Here is a 23,153-nt window from a genome sequence, read left to right as displayed (position 1 = left end):
AGCCCTCTGGAGTTTGTCCAAGAAGGGGTGGAGGAGTTGCCTGGAAATGGTGTTAACGGCACAGGGTCAGCGGCCCATCTGTAGAGACAGACACTATTACACTCCTACCAACCATGCCCGGTGAATGCCAGGATTGAGCTACACACCCCGTCAGTTGCTGCATAAGCGTGTGACTGAAAGACACGGACTGTTTGGGGGCACAGAGGAAGGGCAAAATCCGTGCAGGCGAAGGAAGCAATAACAATTCAGGAAATAGGCAAGAGATTTGAAATGAGTGGACAGAATCATGGACTGAGGAATGATTTATAACAAGCCACTGCACATTCTTCCTAGGGAGAAGACTGAAAAAGCCAAGATAAACCAGGAGGAGAATGGCAAGAAGCCCCCGGCAACCCAAGAGGCCAGCAGGCAGTCCTTTCTGGAATGTCATCGTGGAATTACCCGAGAAGCAGCATGTGAAGGACGTTTGCAGCACTGGCCTCAAACCTTACTACTGGCTCTGGATAAAGAAGGGTAAGAAATGCTTTGGAAAGTGTAAAGAGACTGTTCAAACTTCTGATGGCCACGCTGTATGTATTGGAAACCACACTGTCCAACAAGTACAGTTGCCCATCTTGCTGCCGTTTGGAGGCGTGTCTGGCACCCCAGGCCAGGAGGCAGGACAGGCTGACCAGCGTCCCTCAGCAGGAATGCACAGGGCTGCGCTGCCTGTGGACAGCCCTGGGCCTACGTTGCTGGAAAAGCCTCTGTGCTTACAAATGAGGCCAGCTCAAGTTGTTGGTTAAGATGAAGCATTTGGGCTCTCCTGTCCGTGCTTTCTAAAGGCGTCCAAAGGGGACTTGCGAAAGCTGGGATCCTCCCGGCTGAATCTCAAGGACATGGGCAGTCAGGTTCTGCACCACATTGCCCCATGCCAGCCCTGGGCTACTGCAAAGGGGAGCTGGAGCAGCGACTGTTACCTCTTGTCACTGGATGAGAGCTGTAGCTCTTGTACCAATTTGCCAGTGCACGGTCTCCTTTGGACTGTAGCAGCTATGCTCTGTCACCACTTTTTTCTGAGCGTGTTTTCTGCACGGACTGAACCAGAGCCTTGCAGTGGCCTCCTCGGGCTGCTGGTAGCTGCTAGTACACTGGAATGAGTCACAGGGCATCCTCAACTGCACTGCAATAAACCTGCTAAACAAAGGCTGTACGTGTCACCAAGCCTTAGGAGGTGCTAGGCATTTTATTACAACAGGTCCTATTTTATAGGCTGTGGTTGTTTCTGAACTGTGAACTCCCCCAGCTGGTGAACGTCTGCTATTACCATCAGACACCTTACCTCCAGTCCAAAATGTCTCTGTGAGGACATATTGCAAGACCACCCCAAAAAACTCACCCGCATTTGGGGATGTCCGGTCAGTCGGAAGCCGGAGGGGAAACCTGAGCGATGCCTTTCTGCAGGATGATGCACTGACGTAGCCTACTGAAGCGAGCGGTGCAGTAGCACGACTGTCTCGTCTGTTGTTTGTGAAGAGGAACGAGGTCAGCACGTGCTTACAGGTGTTGAATGCTTGGTGGGGTTTGTCTGTCTCACGAAGTCTGAGCGCTGTGGGATGCTGGACGGGAATGTGGGAAGAGGCAAACCCCCAGCAGCTGCGGGCACAGCAGTTTCTCTATCAATGCTCTATCAATATCCATGAGGGAACATCACACTCAGACCACTTCGAAGTGCGACTTCAGAGAACAGACACAAAACCTGGCCTGTGCCACACGTTCCAGGTCAGTTGCACATTCTTTTGGGCTTTGTACATAAGATTCTCTATACATAACAGATCACTGACCATCCCTGATGGAGCTTAAAGCCTTATCTCTAACACATAAAAGTGTTGGGAACACTGCTGCACGGCGTAAATGGGGAGGCAGCGTGTATCAAAGAAACTGCTGTTGGCCTGCTTAGCAGCACACACCCCCACATGGTCTTGAAGGAGCTGGTCATGCTGCTGCGGTGATGCAAGGGGCCGAGCCAAGGTAGGAGTTTACAGCCAACAAATGTCGTACCCCTGATCCACTCCACGTTCATGTGGGCACCAACCTGCTCTAGCACTTGTTGGAGATGGAAGTTGCCAGGAGCCGAAACAGCCTTCCAACAGGAAAATGAAATGCTTCCTTTTTTGCCTCTAGGTGAGCTTCTCACCAGCTCAGTGAGCCAATGCAAGATGCTTGCTGGGAATACACAGGCAGGAGTGGGAAGGTGTGGGGATGCAGGCAGGACACAGCCCTGCTGGCAGTGGTTTCCCCACCCTTGGAGGGAACCACCGAGTAAAGGTGGGAACTAGGTGGGATTGGGAGCTCGCTTAGTGGGAAGCACCATCTATTGAAAGCGCTGCCGGTTTTGCCTGTGACTTTTTAAGGAGCTAATGGCCAACACTTGACTAAGTTCTCTGCTGGACGGCAGCGAGAGAGGACCAAACTGCTGCCTCTTTTGGTACGTCTGCCCAGGGCCTGGTGCCCTGTTCCCCACAGGAACATTCCCTGGGCCCCCGTATATACTTGCCATGCTGTCCTTGGCCAAAGGCTTGCCCTTGGCTGAAAGTAAATTCTCAGCCTTCCTTCAGATCCCTCAATCCAAATGGGATCTCAGAGCCTTCCCCTGGGAAATGCTGTCTTCATCCGCTGACCACGTGTCACCACTGCCTGCATGGTTTGAAAGCTGACAACATCTAACTGGGATCAGTTTTGCAATGCCTCATACTGCACATAATAGCAGGCAACCGCCTCTCCTGCGCACACGTCCTTTGCGTTTGCCTGCCGTGCATCACTGAGACCCAGGACAGACACACGGTGTAGGTATTTCAGAGGCAAAGCCTCCCAAAGAGGAAGCAATCCCTCAACAGCACGCCTGGCCTTCTGTCTTTCTTAAGGAATCACTTACAATGAAGCTTCATCAAAAGGCAACCTGTCTGAAGAGATGTGGCCAGTGAAAAGATCCGTATTATCCCATCGTGTCATTGTCATCTAGTAGCCAAATACAGCATGATTGGGGTTTGAGACCACATCACGCTTACCTCTAGGTAGAGGACTCTGCGATGCTAACCTCGAGCCTGCTGGGGCTGTCAGAAGGGGTGACGGGTAACTGTGCAGGCCGTAGTTGGCTCGTGTCACTGCCAGCATCGTGTGGCCAAGTGCTAGGTAGCAGCCTCGGTGTGGGCGACGTGAATGGCCTTGTGTTAGGAAAGAGAACTGCAGAAGCAGCAGCGATTGCACATGTCTGTGGATGTCACGTTCAGCCTCTTGTGATAACCAAGGAGTATTTGGAAAACGGCCCCAGGGACAGGAGGGTCAATCTGGAGAAATGGCTCAAAGTAAATGGTGAGATATCCGATGTTTCAGTGAGTGAAAAGAAGAGGAAAGGCTGTAGGCCTGGAGACCTCCAAGATGGAGGGAGGAAGCAGAGGGAAATGAGTGTGTTTGCTTGTCCAAGGGAGGTGGGTGATGAGAGCAGTGCTGGGCGGTGGGCAGACATCTCTGGGTGGACCATGGGGTATCGTACCCGGACACTCGAGGCCACGCCAAATTAGCCAGGGCTTCTTGTGGTGCTACAGCAAGCAGAGGACTTGGTAAGGGTTTGGGGTAGCAGATGTGGCACTGGCTCAGCACCCCGTGGTATGCTTATAAAGGGGCAGTGGAGCCCCCCACCTGCCGGCTCCTGCCAAGGAGCGGACTGAACAGGGCAGAGCACCGTGCCGGGCTGTCTGCCCGCCTCTACCTGCTGCAGGTGCCTGCCCGCTCCTCCCACCCACCCGGAGGGACCCCCACGGCTGCCTCTGCTCCCCCACCGAGCCCACGCACTGCCCCTCGCCGACCCCACAAAAAGGCCAGGCCCAGGCGGTTGTGTACAAAACCTGAAATAGTTTACTTTGCTTTCTTTTTTTTTTTCTTTTTTTCTTTTTTTAAACTTTGCTCTAGGTTTACTTAGATTTCGTGAACTCGATACAAGAGCATTTGATATGAATCGGTAAATAAAACACCATCATAGATAGATAGCCACGATAAACTTTGTTAGAAATGTACATGTCGCGAAAAAATTATAATACTAATAATAATAATCATAATAAAAAAAGCCGGCGCGACGCCCAGGCCGGCGCGGCCCTCGTGGCCCTCGCCCACGGCCGCGGGTGGCTCTGGTTCCCCGCGGGCGCCGCGCCCCGGTAATGTGTGTATATAAACAAAGCCCATAAGAAATGTACAAATATAAAAAGCTACAAACATTAATAAATTACATCGTCACAAAACACGGAAACACTCCACAAGGTGCTAGTAAAATAACTGTCTCCCTCCTCGTACAAGAAGTTACGCAAAGAGCTGGTACCGGCGGGCGGCGCCCCGGAGAGACTTTCCCCTTATAAAAAACCGGTGGTGGTTATTCCAAAAGCTATGTACAAGCTACATTCTAGGAAAAGGATGCCTCGGGAAACGCAGCTACACAGGGCGACAGGGGGTTGCCTGAGAAACGCGCCCAACGCCTCACAGCCCAACGCCTCAGCCCAACGGCCGCCGCCGCCCAACGGCCCCCGCCCCGCCCCAACGGCCCCGGCCCCGGCCCCGGCCCCACGGCCCCGGCCCGCTCCGCCCGGCAGCGCCGCCCCACGCGGGCCGCCGCCGCCGCCCCTCCCTGCCCGCTCGCCGGGCGGGAAGAGGCGCGGCCTGGCGCGGCGGCCGCCCGCCCGTCTCGCTGCTGCCGCGCCGGCGGCTCCGCCCGAGGGCCGGGCCCGGGGCCGGGGCCGGGGGACCCCCACGCTCCTCCGCGGCCGGGATTAGTATTAACTTTTTGCGGCTAGTCACTCTCAGCACTCTGAGAAAGGACATCTATATTAAAAAATATTTATAGCAGGATTCTGTACACTCCGACCGCTGAAAGTTAAAGGGATTATTGTCGTGGTGGCAAAGAGTCAAGCGGCAGCGTCCCCGGGCGCGGCGCCGCCGGCCCGCCCGCCGGCCCCGCCGCTAGAGCAGCAGCTTCCCGTTCCGGTGGATCTTCAGGATCTTGCCGAGCCGCTGCTTGGCCGTGGCCATCCCCTTCTTCGTCCGCTTTCCTGGAAGGAGAGCGGGGGAGCGGGGTGAGGGCCCGCTCCCGCCCCACGCCACCCCACAGAAACGACCCCTCCGGCCCCGCACCGGCCGCCTCCTTCCCCCGGAGCCCCTCCAGGCTGCCCCGCAGCCGCCCCTGCCCCCCTGCCCAGCACCTTCAAGGCCACGACCACCCCTCGAGCGTGGGGGCTCCCCCCCCCCCCAGCCATCAGACAGGGCTCGGCGAGGAGCACAGCCTCTGCCGAACCAGCACCGCCGCGGCTGGGGCACGTTGCTTAGCTGCACCCAGGGACGCACCCCTTTGAGCACACACCGATCAGGGTGCAGGCTCATCTCATCCCTTCTCTGCTGGGGCTCCTCCCGCCTCCACAGTGCCAGCCCTGCTGCCCTGTGCCCTCACCCGGCCCCACACCCAGCCTGGCTCGCCGCCGCTCATGGGTGACCTATTTGCCCACAGGGCGACAGTCTGAACCCAGCCACGCCAGCACCATCCCGCTCCTCAGTGCCTCACGGGAGGGGCTGCACACGCACAGGCACCCCACAGCTCCTCGCACCCGGCAGGCTGTTCTAGCGCCTGCCTTTACCATGCACCCGCACACTCCCAAGGGATCTCTGGGCACCTCTCTGCCATCCTCTAAGGGAAACCTGCGGCACAGGGATGCTGAGCTCACATGCCACCATGAGTCCTGGGTCAAGCACTGCCCCGAGGCTGCCTGGTCCCTTGCCCACCACACTGAGACCCACCCACGTACCATCGCAGCTCCCCATTTCTTTGTGCCCTCTCTTCCCCTAGCACTAGAGAGACCACCTGCATCCAGCATTGCTAGAAGGACACTGAAAAGACGCAGACACAGATACACACACACTTCCTTCCTACAGATTCAGGCTAGCACCAAGGCACTACAACACACCCAAAGTGGACAACGTTTCCCTGTCCCCATACCGATGAGAGGACACCACCACCGCGAGCCCAGGCCCTGCTCATGAGCTGTGCTGTTCAGTGAGGTCTGTGCTCCCTGTGTACTGGTCCTCGGGGACCGTAGCTGCTCGCTGCCCCACTGCTTGCCAGCTGCCACCTTATGGCCAGACAACTCCCCTGGTCGCCAAGGCACCTGGGACTGCCAGGCACGACACAAACCCACGCAGCCTTTTCTCTTCCCATCATGCTGCCATTGGTGCACTCTTGTGCGGTACCTGCAGAGACTCAGCTCCTCTCTGCTTTTCCCATCTGCCTTAAGTGCCCCAGCCTTAAAGACCATGACAGTGTGGGTGACACTTTCCATGGGAAGTTTCCTCATTTCTCATCCTTTCGCCTCACTCTTTAAGACTGAGAGACCTTCCCTGAGGAGGTCCTAGAGCTCCCTAATTCTGCTTCATCCCACCATCTCCTTCCACAGTCCCTTCATTCCCAGTGATGCCCAATCTGTAGTCCCCAGGCTCAGGACTCCTGTGCTCCATGCAGAGAGATGCCCTGAAGTCCCCTTGGTGCCCCCAGCTGTCCCAAGACCCTGCACAGGAGGCCCTGAAAGTGCTCTGCTCCCTGAGAGGTCAGCCACTCGCTTTCTTGCCACATGGCTCCTTCCCTCCTTTGAGGACTGAGCTATACCACGGGCAAGGTGTGATCCACGTGCCTGGTCAGGCTCCCTTCACGATGCCCTGACTGGGCCACCCAGCTCACCGGCCAGACTGGGGTTCGGCTCCATTCAGCACTCCTCTTCCCATCACATCTTCCACTGGCTTGGACCTGTTTCACTAATGCCACCATTTCACCACAAGGACACAATTCCAGGCAAACACGTTCATTCCACTCCGGCTCTGCAGACAGCCACAGGTATTACCAGCTCCTGGCAGGACCCTAGCACCAACCATGGGCTATGCACGTCCTCCTGTATAGCCCATTCAAGCTGCTCTGACTGTTTGGCAGGACACCGTGCACTACCTCTAACTTGCTCCACTCAAATACAGGGGAATGCCGGGAACATCTGCCACGTTGCCTCACTTTTTATATCAGAGCCTCTCCCAGGGGGATTGCACACTTAATCTGCACACTACCCGGTACCTGTCCCACATACCTGCCTCTGTCACGCTTTCTGAGCAAAGTTCAAGCAGAGAATAGGAGGTCCTAGCCCAGACTCCAGGACAGCCTCAGCTTTGTAACGCCTTCCCTATGGCAGGCAACAAGCGACCTCTTCCTCTCTCCTGGCTTTGGATGTGTAGCTGTGTTACTCCCAGGGTCTGATATTCCTCTGCTCCCTTGTGGCAACTCTCAAGACAGGTTTGCAGATTTGCACTGCTCTACACCCGCTGGGTAGGATGTCCTCATGTACATGTCAGCACAGGTACTGGTGTACAAACACCACCCAACCACAACAGTGCCTGACCTAGCCCTGGGCAGAACAGCCTTCATGGACGCATCTTCCCCTGGACAAGGCTTCACCAGACAGGCTGGACTGTGACGTGATCACTGCAGGTGTTCCTCAGGAGCCTCGGGGCATGCTCAGGATGTACTTCCTAGCATGGGATGCCTCACACCCTGCAACAAACAGCCCAGCAGCAAAACGCGTATTTGGGCCCACAGTGCCAGGACAGCCAAGGCCATGGGCCCTATCTCTGACCAGATCTGACCTGCCGAAGCACTTCTACATACCCGTGACAGACACAACACGTGAGGGCCCTGCAAAAGGCATGGATTACATGACCAATTCACCCTTCCCCATTCCTACACCATAACCCCAGGCGTTTCCTGGTACCTTTGGCGGAGGCATTGTTCTGCGAGGATGATGAGGGTCTCCTCTGTGTGAGGAAAACACCAGGTGCCATCGGCTGCGATCCCCTGTTAGGCTGGGCGACCCCAAAGGTGCTGGCCCCTGCGGTGTACTCGTGATCTGTGAGGCTGCTGGCATGTGACTCCAGCTTCGGCTCTGGCGAGCTGCCTTCCTGAGCCGGTTTGTTCGCGTTGTTGGTTGACAGCTTCTTTTTGGTATTTTTTTTCTTCTTGCCTTTTTGTTCCTCCTTTAAAATGACAAACATGAAGCTCAGATTAATCCCCAGAAGACCTTTAGCTACGGCAAGGGCCAGCGGCGTTGCTTAGGGTCCTGATACAACGAAAACCCATGAAGTTTGCCATGTACAAACTGCTCAGGGTCTGTTCCGATACCATCTCGCTCACAGCTCGCTCTGCTGCACGCACACGCTTGCCTTTCTTGCATCTATGTATGCGCTTTGTGCAGAGCCTCCTTGTTTGTTAACTCTGCGTACACTGCGGCGAGTGGGAGCCAGCCAGGACCAAAATGACCCTGCCTTGGGAGACCAGCGTGGTTTTGCATGAACAAACCTTTCGATGTTCCACAAAAACTGGCACTTCCTATCTTCAGGTATCTTCATACACTTTCACAATAGCCTGGAGGATATTAAACATCCCACTGATTCACAGACTCTGCTTCCTGCTAGGACACACACATTATCTCTCGACCTGTAACTGCACTTACACATACATACCATGAGAACTGTCACCATCCTGTTTCCCTTGCCTACCTTCAGTCCGCTTCTCGATGAAACCCTGCTACCATTCTTAGAGCTCTTCTACTCAGCCGTACGCATCACAGAAACCCAATGCCACCAAAACCTGCATCTCGAGCAACTTGCCAAGGTGTCTCGCCAACCTTGCTCCAGCAGACCTTGTCACCTTTGCACCTCACCGTGTCACATTTGTGGGGCCTATGTGCATTAGGCGCTTAGCATCTATCTGACCTCTTCAGAGACCGGACACTTATCAACACCCAAAGTGCCTCAACATCTTTGCTAAACTGACCCATAGGTACCCACGGTTCACCAAATCTTTGGAAGTAAATCCTCGTGCTTCCCAGCAGCCGACTTCCACAGACAAGGCAATCACACCAGTCAGACTCTCAAATACACATCAATATGCGGTTCATGCACACTCCCTTCGGGCAGCCTCCTTCTGTCTTAGCCTGGTAGCTATGCTCGCTCGCCCATACTTCTCTACACTCCCGATACGTCGCCTGCTCTGCGCTGCGGCACTGTCAGATATGCTGCGACACTACTGGACTTTCAACCCATTTATTTCCCCTAAGACTGCTGAGCCTTGTGTCACTGGCATGAATAAACACTGAGGAGGACCGGCACTGCACTGCTATTTGGGCATGACTCTGCTGCTGGGGGAGAGGGCTTTCAGTTCCTGACAGCTACTACTTCTCAAGCAACCTCACCTGCTGAGACAACTTTGCGGCAGCAGCGGCGAGTCCAGTTTCAATGGAGGCGACTCTCGTGCCCTCTCGCACCGGTCTGTCTTGTCGAGGCACTGAGGGGCCAACTCGTGCTACAAGGAAAGAGATGCAGGTGAGACGTGCAGAATGTGCCCGTGTGAGCAGCATAACCACATACTGGGCAGCGAGGTTCTGCCCTCCTGAGCAGGGAGGGCCAGGGATGCCGCAGCCTCTGCCCTTCCTTCCCCAGGATGCGTGTGAAGGCAGGAGGTGCCAACAGCCTCCAGTCACAGCGGCTTGGGAAGAAGCTGCCAATGAAGATGTAACACAGCTGAGCAACTTCACTGGCAGCTGCAGCTACCTGAAGCCAAAGCCACAGGAGGTTTCTGCCTACACTACAGATATGAGTGACTCCAACATCATTTCCAAATGGACAGTGTTCACCGCCCCATCAGCTGGGGATGGACATGCAGTGCCACAAGCTGATGAGACATGTGCTGCTTGTTACACACGCAGCAAGCCGTGGAGACTCCCCTGTTAGTGGGCCACATCAAAGGGGTCTAAGGACCCCCTGGCCTGTCAGTGCCTCTGATGAGCCGCAACAAAAACACCCTTCCAGACCACAAGCTTTGGCTGAACCTGGAGGAGACCATTCCCACACTCTCTGTCATTTCTCTTTACACAGTCAACACCTAAAAGCCATGGCTACTCAGCTGTCTAGGGTTTCACTGTTATACCGCTGCTAAGGTGGCTGCCAATTGTTCCATCACCAAGAGTGTGAAGAAAAATAAACCAACAACCCACCCAGGAATGACTTTTTCCTGCCAAATGATTGACGGAGGAAGGCTAACACTGCTCGGCATGAGTCCCAGTGCATGGTATCACCTCCCACTGTGCTGGAAAGGATTAATCCTTCACATGATAAAGAAATTGCTAGCTGTGGTCTTACAATTTCCACACTCCTTGAAAAATGGCTGGTTTTTTAGGGACCTGCACAACTTAGCCTGAGTCTGGGCAGCACAGACCATATGGACTTACCCGTTGGACTGTAAGGGGCATCATCTGAACTTTTCCTTTTCTTTGATCGGGATTTGAATACTGGATTATCTTCATCTGATTCGAGAGAAGGGTAAACTACAGTAGGAAACAAAGGCAATAGCTTCAGTGTAGGAAACAGCTCTACCCTGCATAGAGGCCCACTTGCTCTGTACAGGTGCGGTGACTACAAGGCATCACAGCCAGAATAGCAAGGTCCCCCAGAGGTACCACTGAGTGGTGACACAGCTGCAACACTCAGGGGACTTTCTCCTGCTCTCATCCACACACTACACTTGGGAGCTGCTGTCATCAAACTGTGACAAGCTACTTTTAGGATACACAGTGAAACTTCTCAGACAGGAAAAATCAGTCTTGTCTGTGGAGTGGTAGCACAGCCAGAACAGGCACAAATAGGTTTCCTTATCACAAGTGAGACTGGTGCCGAAGACACGTCGGCCAACCGCTTCATTCAGCACCACACCTGCCTGGCCCGTATGACTCCCGCACAGTTAGGCAGAGAGAAATGCGACACAGCGTGAGTATCCAAGATGAAGGCAAACCATTCTACCAAAGGACCCTTTACAGGCCTCTGGGAGAAACACCAACTTATCTGTCTGAATTTTGTCCCAGCCTTTACTACGGAGTTTCTGTGGTTTTTTTTTTCACATGCGTTTGATTTTCTTGCCAGTTGCCATTTGTTACATCGCTACTGATTTTGGCATTACTGTGGCATTTAGCCATTGACACTAGAAGTCTGCTGATCAGATGTGGCACAAACAGAGCCTCTGGGAACCAAGCCTGCTCACAACAAAGACTCGCCATTGGCTGGCAGCACAGACACATAATGAGCAAACCCACCCCTCAGTAGAGCAGAACCTCGTTCGTGCATGGCATCTGTCTGTAAACCACACCCCTGTCCAACACCTTCACGGAGCTGCCCTTTCCCAAAGCACCTTCCAGCACTACCACTGCATCCCAGCGCATGCAGTGCACTCTAAATGGCTGGGCAGCCTTCTTTGGCAACATGTCACAGCATCTCCATTTTGCCTTGGCATCTCTGTTAATAACGTGAAAACACACACTCCGTTTTTCCAATCGTAACAGATGATTTCTGATGGCCACGTTTGCCAGGCAGACTTCAACACACACATAGACTCTCCTGTTATGCAGCATAAACCCCTACCAACTTCTTGCCCTCTTTGGGACTTCAGGCTTTCCAGTCCCTATCAGTCTTCACATGATTACTTTTCTTCATTTCCTCACTTCTTATATTCAAAAATGCTCCTGCAGATTATTATGGCAGAACTGATATAACTGGTGCAAACCAGCTTTGTGCCTATTGTGCCTATTTCTGCTTCAGATGCTTGCACTCTCTGCCAACACTCAAAATACCCTTTTCCAAGTACAAATTCAACTACTCACTCATCTTAGCTAGGTATTTTATTGCTATTGTGCAGACAAGGACATTTCTGTCCTAAGTACCAGTACCTGACACACATTTCTGGGACAGTTTCCTGTTTCTTGGCTGACTGCTGCCATTTCAGTAGGCTTCCATGCCTCTTAAGATCTTCTGATTGTGACATGCCTCAAATACAGTCTACCTGGATGGCCGTATCACCACCAGCTCTGTAGTCAGTCTACCTATCGTACAGCATTCACTTAATTTTGCTGGGCAGACCTTTTGTTACTTGCACTCCTCCTTACCAAAATACCCAGTCGATTTCAATGTGACAGAAAGTCAGCAAGCGTATCATGACAAACATGGGGGTATTTGCAAACGCGCACAAACATGCATACCCAGGCACACTCAGACTGCTTCGTCTGTACTTACCGTAATCTGAATCTTTAAAACAGGCATCTAAGTGGTCCTGATCTTCATCGTAATCTTCGATGTCAATACTGTTCTTTGTGCTTTTCTTTAGTAACCGCTTGCCGGCATTTTTGTTGCTGCCACCACCAGTTTTTTTAGAGTTTTGTGTGGAGATGGAGTTATTCTTCGCCTGATTGGTACCCCATGCCGTCTGGAGGCAGGACTCTGACGACTGGAGGTTTGCCATCGATAGCATACCCTGGATTGCTTCTTGCGTGCTGGGTGAGGCAGGTGGCTGACTGCAGGGAAACATTGAGAAATACAACAGCTATTAGCAATTCCAGAAAAACACGAACCCCTCACAAACAGTTGACTCCTTTCACCGCACAGTGTTGCTAGAAGAGATTTCCCGATTACTGCCCTTTGAGCAGCCGGGCATGCCACAAGCGACACCAGTTATTTTTATGCTAACAGCAATATCACAGACAGCACATTAGATTTGGGGTTGCTGCCCCAGAAGCCAGGAAGCTGTGCGCCGCGTGGCTGGGCATGTGATGGGCAGCTCCCTGGGGGCTGTTGTCGCTGGTGGGCGAGGACAGGGGTCAGGTAACTTTTCAAAGCATTCCCAACAACGTGGTGTCTCTACTACCAACTCTGAGGGCTTATGGGTCAGCACTGGAGGGGGATGTCGTGGTGGGCTCCTGCTACATACTGCCAACGCAAGTAGAGGAAGAATTTGAACAACTGGAAGGAAGCTCATGATCACAGGCCACAGTTCACACTGAGGGCTGTCACCACTCCAGGATCTGCTGGAAGAGCAACGTGGTAAGGCACAAGCAATTCAAGAGGTTTCTGCAGTGCATCGGGAGGGTTTTCTGATGTGGATGTGGGATGGATTGATTATGGGAGATGCTTGGAGAGATCCGGACTGGATGGGTGGACTACAGGGTGGGTGGAAACCTTGCTTTTTGGTATTTTATTGCCAGTTGTCAACAGGCACGGCACGTCTACTACAGAAAGAAATACATTCCTACAGAGTAGGCTGAGGTCAAACGATGTGTAAATTCTGACTGGCATGTATGCTTAGCGAGGTGGGAAAGCATGCTCCCCACAATAGAGAAGAACGTAAAAGAATGATAATCTCATCAGAGAACACCAGACATTAATTCTGCGACAGGCAGAACACATCATCAAATATTTCCAGAACTTTGGAGTTTGGACAAATAGTGATATGCAAAAGAACTTGCTGTGGTAATGATATTTTTTACAGTTATGCAATAGAAGCCACTAATATAGAGCATTTCCCAAGTAAATCAGCAGTACCGCATCGCTTTCTCTTACTTGATCTTAATTTAATCCACTTTAAACCATTACAGGACTCCAGATAGAGTAACGTACAAGACATAATGGGAGTTTCTGGGCACTAATTGCATTTATAAATAATCCTGAAAATGAGTTAAGACTGGTGTTAGCAGCTAGCAACCCAACAAATAGAAGAACATCGAAAAACTTATTTAGGAAAGAGACATTTGAATCCCTTCGTTATCATGCCAGATGCCTTAGCCTTCTCCCTGTCAAAGGCATATTTTGCATCATCTATAAGAAATTAACATATTTTCTTTCAATTTTTTCCCCCAACTGTTTTTGCAAACACTGGACTCTCAAACCGCTGCAAACAGACCATCAAACATTGACCACTAAATGGGCAAATCAGAGAGGAACTGCCTTAAGCAACACAAGCTTCAACAAATAAATTGTGGAATATGATCAAAACCAGTGGTTCTGAGAGTCAAACCGCAACCTGAACGTGTGGGTGAAACGTCTCAAAGAGACAGAGCTGCACACGGGGCAAAGTTTTTCTCATTAGGGCATGTGCTTGCGTGTACTTCCATTAGAAGTATTTCGGCTTTCTAAGCCAAAAAAAATTCAAGAAGAATCAGGAAGCAATTTTTAAGCTCTGGAAGGCCATATCCCCTTTCTGTAGCTTCAGCAATGATTTAAAAAAAAAAACATTTATGAAAGTAAACTCTCTGTGAGTTACAAACGTGACTTAAAAAACATTTAAAATGAGCGCAGGAGCAGGAGCAAAGCAGCCAGAGTGCTTCTGCCCCCATGCTCCCTTCCCAGCAGCCGGCTGGCAAGGGTCCTTCGAACACGCAGCGAGTTGGCACTTGGCGATAGCACAGACCCTGCCACTGCTCTGCAAAGCCCGGCAGCCTTGTTTTCCCCTCCTCAAGCTAAAAAATGATGTTGTGGATGAACAGAGAAAAGGACACTTTTAACAAACTGACTGGTAGCACTTTGTGCCTTTTGCAGTGAACTCCACTTCAGCATTTTGCACGGCCTCCTTTTTCGGGATTTTATTGTTTCCTTTTACTCTTGTGAAGACAAGGACAGATGATTGAGAGCTTAGTTTACTGCAATAACTATTTGCTGCCTAGCAAGCATCTGGTGATTTGCGTACAGTGCAGAACTGAAAGAGGTCCACACTGGAAACTGCCAGATTCCCCTGCAACACCCAGCACCGCATGGTAAACCTCGGTGCAGCCGTCGCACAGTCCACAGGCAAAAGAACCACTCAGGTGGCCAAAAAGGCATGGCCAAAGCAGCATGGTGGCCGCCTGAATGACCCACAGGGCTGGGCTGTGGAGGACGAGTCCGAGGTATGCCAGGCCCAGCTCCCACCCAGAGCCCACGCTGAGCTGGTACGGAGCCCAACGGGCCAAGCTTGCACCCACACCGAGCAGCCTGAGCTCACGAGCCACGTGCATCGTCAGCACCAGCAACTGCCTTTCTGCTGCTGCTCCCGAGAGTTGAAACTGGTGGCACATTTTCACATTATTAACAGAGAGAAGCACCGTAACAGAAGGGCAAATTTGCTGTTAAGACTCATCCCAAATAAAATCTCCCCAGGGCTGACCAGCCTGCTGGTCGGGACAGTGTGACGAGGAGCAGAGAAGGGCAACTCATCTCAGTGGGAACCCAAGGAAGAAGACATTGGTCTGTATGGCACAGATGGCTTTGTGCCCTACACACAGTGCTCTCTGCAACTATTTGTTGTGTCAGGTTTAATCCTCGGGGCCTCAGTGTCCCAGAACAGCTTGCCGTTGCTAGCAGTATCTTCATCAGGGAGGAGAGCATAAAGCATCCCTTCAGGCTACGTTTTGGGGCTTTCACATTGCCTCCGTTGCCCACCTAGACTTGACAAAAGCATTGACAGCATGTTCCAGAGCGGGTGGCAACAGGCAAACAGCCGTGATCGTGACAAGAATACACACAATTCAGCACGGACAGACTAAGGTTTTACCTCCTTAGTTGAGGCTGGTCCCTGCGCTGTCTGGGCACAGGAACGATCCGAACACCCTGAAGCTAGGAGAGGATATCATGCAGGGAGCTGGTGCCTCACTTTTCACAACCAGTTCTACTACTGCCATCTCTCTCTGAGGGTTCAACACCTCTAGGCAGATCATCTCCTTCCTTTCATAAGCAATTACCGAGCCTTTCACCTATATCTTCATATTTAGAAATTGAATTTATTAATTTCAGCAGAATATTACTCATTGAGGGGTGGCTTCCCCATTCTTCATGCTACCTACACAGACGGCTGGAGGCACCGAAGGGCAAGGCAGAGATGAGAGACAGTAAGCTCACTAATGTCTCACCTCGCCTCTGAATAAGTATCGTCCAGACTCATCTTAAGATTAGGGGAAAAATAGATAAGGGCAAAGGAAAAAATGCAACCACTGAGCATTTTCTAAATGGAAATAAGAACTAACCTGAAACAAGAACTATCTCATGGGGTTACGGAGGAGACAGAGCCAGACCCTTCTCAGTGGTGCACAGCAATAGGATGAAAGGCAGTGGTCACAAGCTGCAGCAGGGGAAATCCCAACCTGACACAAGAAGAACAGGTCCATACCAAGGGTGGCCGAGCAGCTCACACAGAGAGGCTGCAGAATCCCCATCCCTGAATATATTTAAAACTCACCAGGGCAATGCCCTGAACCTGCACCTGCAGGCGGCTGCACTAGGTGACTTCCCGAGGTCCCTTCCAACTGCCGTTACTCTGGAATACATCAAATAAGAACCACTGAAAAACAGTTGTGCATGTAAGGGGAAGGCAGTAGATCATCATCCTCTCTCTGTGATAGTATTTCCCTGTAATTTCTGCATTTCCCCTCACCCTACCTGTGGCCAAATGCAAATGAACCACAAAGAAGAAGTGGCGCAAGACAGTAATGACTTATCAGTATTTTGGAGAAGTCACAGTTGTATAAAACTATGGAGCTCAAATGATTTCAAGTACAAAACCAGTATTTCCTTCCATTTTTGAATCAGACCTGGAAACAACAAATAATTTTGCTCAGTTCAAGATCACGTGACTACCAGTACCTCCAAGCTTTTTTCCATATTCCATTTCAATTCTTCCAGACTGTTTCACATTTACAGCAGCCTTTCTGCAGGACCTCTGTCATTACCTCTCCCCATCTCGCTACCATTGACACAAGTACGGGAGATGCAGCTCTCCAGAGCAATCTAGGTAATGCCATCAGGGCATTTGGTTTGGTCAGCTGCAAATGACAGTCCAATGTTTTACAGAATAAAGTTTCACACAATTCAGGTAAGGTCGTTACCACAAAAAACCCTGACCTGCTTCCTAAGTTACTGCTGGGGTTCAGCAGCTCCGGCGCTGGTCTGACAGGGCTCCATGCTTCCCACTTGAGAGCTGGCTCTCATCTGCACAGCCCACTGTGTGAGCAAAGGAGATTCCACACAGACCTACCTGCACTACTGCTACGTGGAGTATCCAGAACATACATACATACATACACATATATAAAAATACATACATATGCCTACCCTTTATCTGCCATACAAGTAGAGAAAGATGGAAGTTGTTCCTGAGAGTCAGACACGACCACATTGGCATTATGTTGCGACACAGTATGTTTGCATATCATGTTTCTTCCATGTTTTTTTTAAAAAAGCACATTATGGCCATTTAAAAAGCCTAGCACAATTATGAAATGAAACAGTAATTTCATTTATCGGGAGCTTTTTTCAATCAAGCTGCAACACACACTGCCAAAGCCTAATTGTTTATACAAGAGCCAAAACTGATATGACACATTCCCACTAGACTACCACACACAGTGTAGTAATTCATGCAGAGTTTAGTTATGTGACTGCATTTGCGACTTTGATTTCAGAAACCGCAAAGTCTACAAATACACTGGGTACAGAGCCCAGGCTGAAGGGAGGGAAAATGAAAGGCCTGAGTCCTACTCCATTACTGAGTGGCAGTTTTAACCCATTGCAGACAGCAAAAGCCAAGGAAGAGAATCTTTGAGGACCACTTCTTTACCCTGTTTTTTCCGCTTACCCCTGCATTTCTGCACATCATAAGCAGGCAGTGAACCATGTTATACATGGAATGGTTAGTAGTGTAAACATGGCCAAGGCAGATTTCTTTTAATTCTTACAACGGTTGATAAATTTTCTTATTTTATACCAGACTTCAAGCATGGGAGTCTCATTACACTGGCAACTTTATTCCCAGAGTTAGATACACCTAACTACCTGCCGACATGTCTAATTACCTGCCAAAATGTAAGTGTAAATTTGACATAAACACTAGTTCCATTATGCACCATAACACAGAATGGAAAAGGAATTCACAGGAATAGTCAAATAGACAACAAGTGCCAATGCAATTATTTCTTTCGAAGAGCAGGCGCAGAGTCAGGGCCAAACCTCAAGACATCAGGAAAATCTAGAACCACTGACCCACTTGAGCTCAGACAACAAAAAATATTCTATTTCCTGGGAGGTGCAGACACATTGGTACCTCTCCCCATACCATCCGCAATCACAGGAGGTGGTCGGCTGTTTTGATCAAGCACTCCTTGCTAGGGGGAAGGCAGTAATGGAGGAAAAACAGGACTAAACTGAGATAAGATCTCCTCCCTAGAAATAGCAGCCTTGTGAAGATAAGCCCTCTAAGGGTATGTAGTGACTATGTTACTTGATTTTAAAATCACTGGCTTTTTTCACCCCCATTAGGAATGAAAAGAGAAGTCTTACCAGAGATTCCGCATGCACAACACAGAGATGAGGATCCCTGTCACTGTGCTGCAACAAGCAATAAACTCTAAATGTTGATGCACAAAGGCAAGTCTGTCTCTCACAGAGCTGCCTGGTACTTCACAACTGATGTACCCTGCATGAAGCCAGTCTATATAATATGCTTTAATCTCTTGCAACTATCTAAGCTGTGAAAGAGACAATTGCCTAATAAATTGAGAAGGTTGAACCAGAAGACGTTTCTGGTTCAGCAACACTCCCTCCTTTAGATTTCTTTGTAGCTCTGTCACCACACTGCAACCTTAAAAAATTCCATCTTCTCTCTCAACATCAAAAAAAACCTATCTTTTTTTTTTTTTTAAAACTCACTGATAAAATTTGCTTCTATGGTTTCCCTTGGTAACTTATTCCATATGTTCCCCTTTGATCATGAGGCATATCTTTTGGAATTCTCAGTTATGGCTTTTAACTTCCACTCTTTCCCAGGTTTAGATAATATCTTCCTCTCTGAGGGAACCTTCTCATTCCACTTTAACAAGGCCTTTCATTTGCAAGCTGCACTTTTCGTGGGTCACACACACCCAACACCCAGCAAGGGCACAGCATGGGTGAAAAGGACAGCACCAGTCTCTCTTTGTCCAGTCCGTTCTCAACTCTCAGACCACTCCTACAGCTATTTCTACTTCCTCCAGAGGTTCTGTGCCTTTGTATAACCAAGGCAGACCTAGAGAAAGCAGGGAGGAAAAAGATGCTGTTGGGGTACCCCAGCAACCACTGAATGTGGCATCTGGCTTTACTACTCAAAGCGGATTGGTTTTGCTGCTTTGCCCCTATAAAATGGTGCAACACACCTCTTGCTTCCATGCAACATCTGCTATATGAATCATGAGTAGGACAAATGCTGCTTCAAGCAGCCAGCCTGGAGAACCAACATGTCCTGCCTGGCTGGTGAAGGCAGTTTTCAAATGAAGGCAGAGTGGAGATGGAACTGGCTTATTAAAATGCCGAACAAGAATAGCCTTACCGCACGTTTCACATCATTGCCCACATCACCACCTAGCCTGTCATTCTCACCTTTCAGAGGATAATTCCTTTGTTTGCACAACAGGCATATTTAGAGGCTAGAAACTTGTGCCAGCAATTTACCAACAGCCCACAGCTTCCAAAAGTACCAAGGCGGTGGTCCCTGTGGAGCAGTGGAAAGTGCTTAGGTGAATACCTCTGGTTTTCTGCAGACGGGGGACAAATCATTCAGTTAAGACTGCAGCAGCAAAGATCTACTTAATCAGCAGACTACGACGGAGCACAGGGCATAAGACGTAGCAATTCATGTCTGCAGTGCTATTCTGCGCACGGAAGCCATAAACTCAGTCGACGTTCCCAAAACCCCTTCCCGGGGATTTGTTCCTAAGGTTTGAGTTAAGCAAGGCATTTCCATATGTGAAGAGGCCCACTAGCTTCTTTCAAAACGACACACCTGCTTCTATTACCTAATTCTCTATCCGTAGTTTAAGGTCAGACTTGGCCTGTAAAGAGTGGAGGTAGCAAACCCATACATTTGTCCTGAGATGGGCCCAAACAAAACCCTTGTTCCAGACAGTCCTGAACTGCAGGATTTGAGTCTAGGAACCATATTTTCCAATTTTGGATTTCTTTTCACTGCTCACTGTTTGGATTACTAAAAGATCTAGTGCTGTACCTTATTAACCATATTCCAAAACATCCAGTGCCAACTTCCATGTCCACCTACAGCGGTCCCACATGAAACACAACCAAGCCCAGACAAGCACTTCCATTTTAGGTATAGAAGTACCCATGAAAGAGTTTGTTTTTTTCCAAGCCTTGTGTTTTGGTGGGGAGAAGAACCTCACACCAGGGGTGTGAGGGAGGGTAGACGGTTTCCTATTTTCTTCTTTCAAACATTCGACATTCGGGGAACTGCATGGCACTTTACAATGCCTTATGGAAGGAATGCTGGCCATTTAGATTACTTTATTACATTATTACTACATTAAAAAACATTATTCATGCCCTCAAGCTGCATTCACTGAGTGCTCTCTTCTTTTGAATGATTCATCTATTATAGTATTATTGCTAAAATGGATGTTCAGCATTTACAGATGTGAAATGCCTCTATTTGTTTAAATTATACCACCAAAAACTTTCCCACCCATTTTCCCACCTCTCCCTCCAGATCACAGGATAAAGGAGGAATTCGCTTACTGGAGAAAAAGCAGTTACTGAGCTGCAAAATTCAGTCTCTCTCTCACTCACACACACACAAACACAAAAGAGCAATTTTTGTTTACGGGTAAGAGGATAAAACATCCCTTGGTGCATACCTGTTGGTGTTATACTCTAAACCCCCAACTTCCTTGCTTGCCTGCAAAAGATCAAGAATTCCTGCTGAACTTCCACTCTCTTTCTTTACTTTGGAGTTGCGCCCTGGCTTTGCCTCTGTGTCAATGTGAAGCAGATCTTCATCTGATGAGTCATCGCTCTGCAAAAACAAGGAAAAGACTCAAAAAAGTGGAAACTCACTGAGTTAGTCAACAAGAACAGCACAATCATTTCTGCAGCCTGCTGCTCCTCCAAAGACACAGGGCTAGCACTTGTAATTTGCTTTCATTAAAGAAAATAAACAAACCAAGCCAGGTACACAGTAAAGATCAGTTTCCTTGCAGCCTGGAGGCATGGTAGGTTTTTCTTTCCCCTTCCAAGCCTGGAGAACCAGCTCTGAGATCTGATCCTGCGCATGGGATCGAACCACTGTAACGGTGGTGCTTCCAGGTGCTGTGTTGCCTTCTCAGCCCCTGCTCCTGTTCTTGAGACCATGACCCACGCAGCAAAAGAAGTGAATGTGTGGCCATATCTCTGTCAGCCCAGATACGCATCAGGGCACAGGTCTGCATCTTGCAAGACTGTTAACATTGCCGATTCAGACACAGGGACAGACCCACTTCTGCCATCCCTACTGCAAGAGAACAGGAAGATCTGCCAGAGGAATGGGATAGACACATATAAGCAGTGGCATCTGAGGCCACAGAAGGAAGCTATCTGCATCTAACTATCTTTCTGGGGCTGCTATCTCTATGCACTGTAGTCGAGTATAATAGAACAACTTTTTTCCCTGTTCCTGCCCTGCTTTCAGGCCTCTAAAGTCCCAGCCCTTATTGCTTAAACTGCCAATCACTGTTCTTTCCAGGAACTGGCCTCCCTCCTTAAGCTGCTGCACAGTGAGATACCAGCATGTTTTTCCCTGTTCTCTGTGCACCGGTCTCCAAATGTCAACTACTGACCCAAGCAAGGAGGTCTGGACTTGCTCTTGAATATCCCTGAGGCAAACCAAGATGAAAAGGATTCCTTAGTTCTTAGGGCCAAACATTTCAGTCACCTACAGTTCTGTGTTAACAAGCTATTTTGCTTTTTCTGACTTATGCAGATATTATAATATGAATTTGTATTAACCACAGTTGGGCAAAACTAATTTTAATGTCATTTAATGTAATTTAATTTCCAGCATTGAGCTCCAATGCTAACACAGAGCAAACTTACGCCTGTGCTGTTCAGCTTCCTGATGGTAAGCTATCAACAGGCACATTGACACTGCCTCAAGTTAGGGACATGCTGAAGTATCACACTGAGTCAAGGGCATTCTAGATGTAAGCCCATAATGGGCAGAGGGAGACTCTGCTAAGTGATCGCAAACAAAACCTTTAATTGCTACATAATAGGTATTAAGGGCTTCTAGTAATGTGAAACGCCAAACGACATGGGCTCAATTGTATTAGCATTACTCCGAGTTTCATCTGTCAGGCACGAACATGGAAATTTAACGACCAGCGTTCAAAGCACACGGAAATGGGAGGACAGACACAGGTTGGGAGCACAGCTTGGGACAGACCCCTGTGGCTGTCAGCAATGTAACATCAAGCCAGGTACGACAGAAAACTCCTTCTGACCCTTCCCATTCCTTCTTACGGTTTGCTCCCGTTCTTGTGTTGTGATACAACTGTCACGGTCCCCACACACGCTTCCCACCAGGCCTGATCATGTACAAGCAGTTCAAGCCACAGCACCAAATGATGCTTAGTCCTGGCAACGTCTGAATGCTGCCTATTCTGGGTAGACTGTGACTGCAGAATGAAGGAGAGGATGTGACAACAGCCTGTAAGAAGGCTTTGCTACTGCCATTACAGTACTGCCCCACACACTGTTAGAGGTGTGCAATGGGTGCTTCCTTGTGATGGGTACAATAATAACCATACCTTGTATGATACCGACTCCACCTTTGGCTTCTTAACAGGAGTGTGCTGCAGAGTGTCTTTTTTATCTGACAAAACTGCATTAAAAAAAAAAAAGAAAAACAACGTCATGGTTCTTTTCCCTTCAAACGATAGCACTCCTAAGCCATAACTTCTAAAGCAATTCAATCCACTTATATTTGACTGACAGTTAAGACATGGCTTGCTTTATTACAAATCACATAGATTTTAGAGACTAATTTTGGACAATCAACACATAAGACTTTGTTGTGGAGATACAGAGAAAATAGGAAATATTCTTACAGGGCAGTTCTCTTTTTGTAGTGTTTTTCTTCCTTCTGATCGGAAACTCGTCGATTTTTAGTTCACCATCATCTGACACATATTCATATTCATCTCGTACAGGTTTTGCTTTATCTTCTTTAAAATTCTGCAGTGACCCAAACACACTAGTATTCAGCTGGGTTTTGACTCCCTTTGAACTGGAAAAAAAAAAAAATTACTAATCAGTAACAATACTCTGATTGGAAAACATTTTGTGAATTGACAAAGAGGAAGACAGTAAGTATCTTTATGTAGAAATCTCAGTCAACTTGAATACTTTCAGAGGTGCCACAGCAATTCAAATAATTTTACAAACACATTTCTGTACCTTCAATT

At 49.4% G+C, this 23,153-nt stretch overlaps 1 protein-coding gene across 3 annotated transcripts in view; it reads right to left on the bottom strand.

Moving 5' to 3' along the window:
* Positions 1–4,796: 4,796 nt before the first annotated feature.
* Positions 4,797–23,153, bottom strand: part of PHF2 (PHD finger protein 2) — an 89,236-nt gene continuing 70,879 nt past the window's right edge. For 2 of the 3 annotated variants that reach the window (XM_076345913.1, XM_076345911.1), the window contains exons 15-22: positions 22,797–22,975; positions 22,497–22,570; positions 20,571–20,728; positions 12,166–12,443; positions 10,335–10,430; positions 9,300–9,409; positions 7,821–8,082; positions 4,797–5,075 (exon numbers count right to left, since the gene is read on the bottom strand). In XM_076345913.1, coding sequence (XP_076202028.1) covers positions 4,987–5,075; positions 7,821–8,082; positions 9,300–9,409; positions 10,335–10,430; positions 12,166–12,443; positions 20,571–20,728; positions 22,497–22,570; positions 22,797–22,975 — 1,246 coding nt within the window. In that variant the 3' untranslated portion in view covers positions 4,797–4,986. The remainder of the gene's footprint in view (positions 5,076–7,820; positions 8,083–9,299; positions 9,410–10,334; positions 10,431–12,165; positions 12,444–20,570; positions 20,729–22,496; positions 22,571–22,796; positions 22,976–23,153) is intronic. The other variant, XM_076345912.1, reaches the window with a different exon arrangement.

The sequence above is a fragment of the Aptenodytes patagonicus genome, chromosome 8, assembly GCF_965638725.1.
Source record: "Aptenodytes patagonicus chromosome 8, bAptPat1.pri.cur, whole genome shotgun sequence".
Classification (NCBI taxonomy): Eukaryota; Metazoa; Chordata; class Aves; order Sphenisciformes; family Spheniscidae; genus Aptenodytes; species Aptenodytes patagonicus.
The sequence above is the reverse complement of the archived record's forward strand: the minus strand, read 5'-3'. Positions and strand labels throughout refer to the sequence as shown.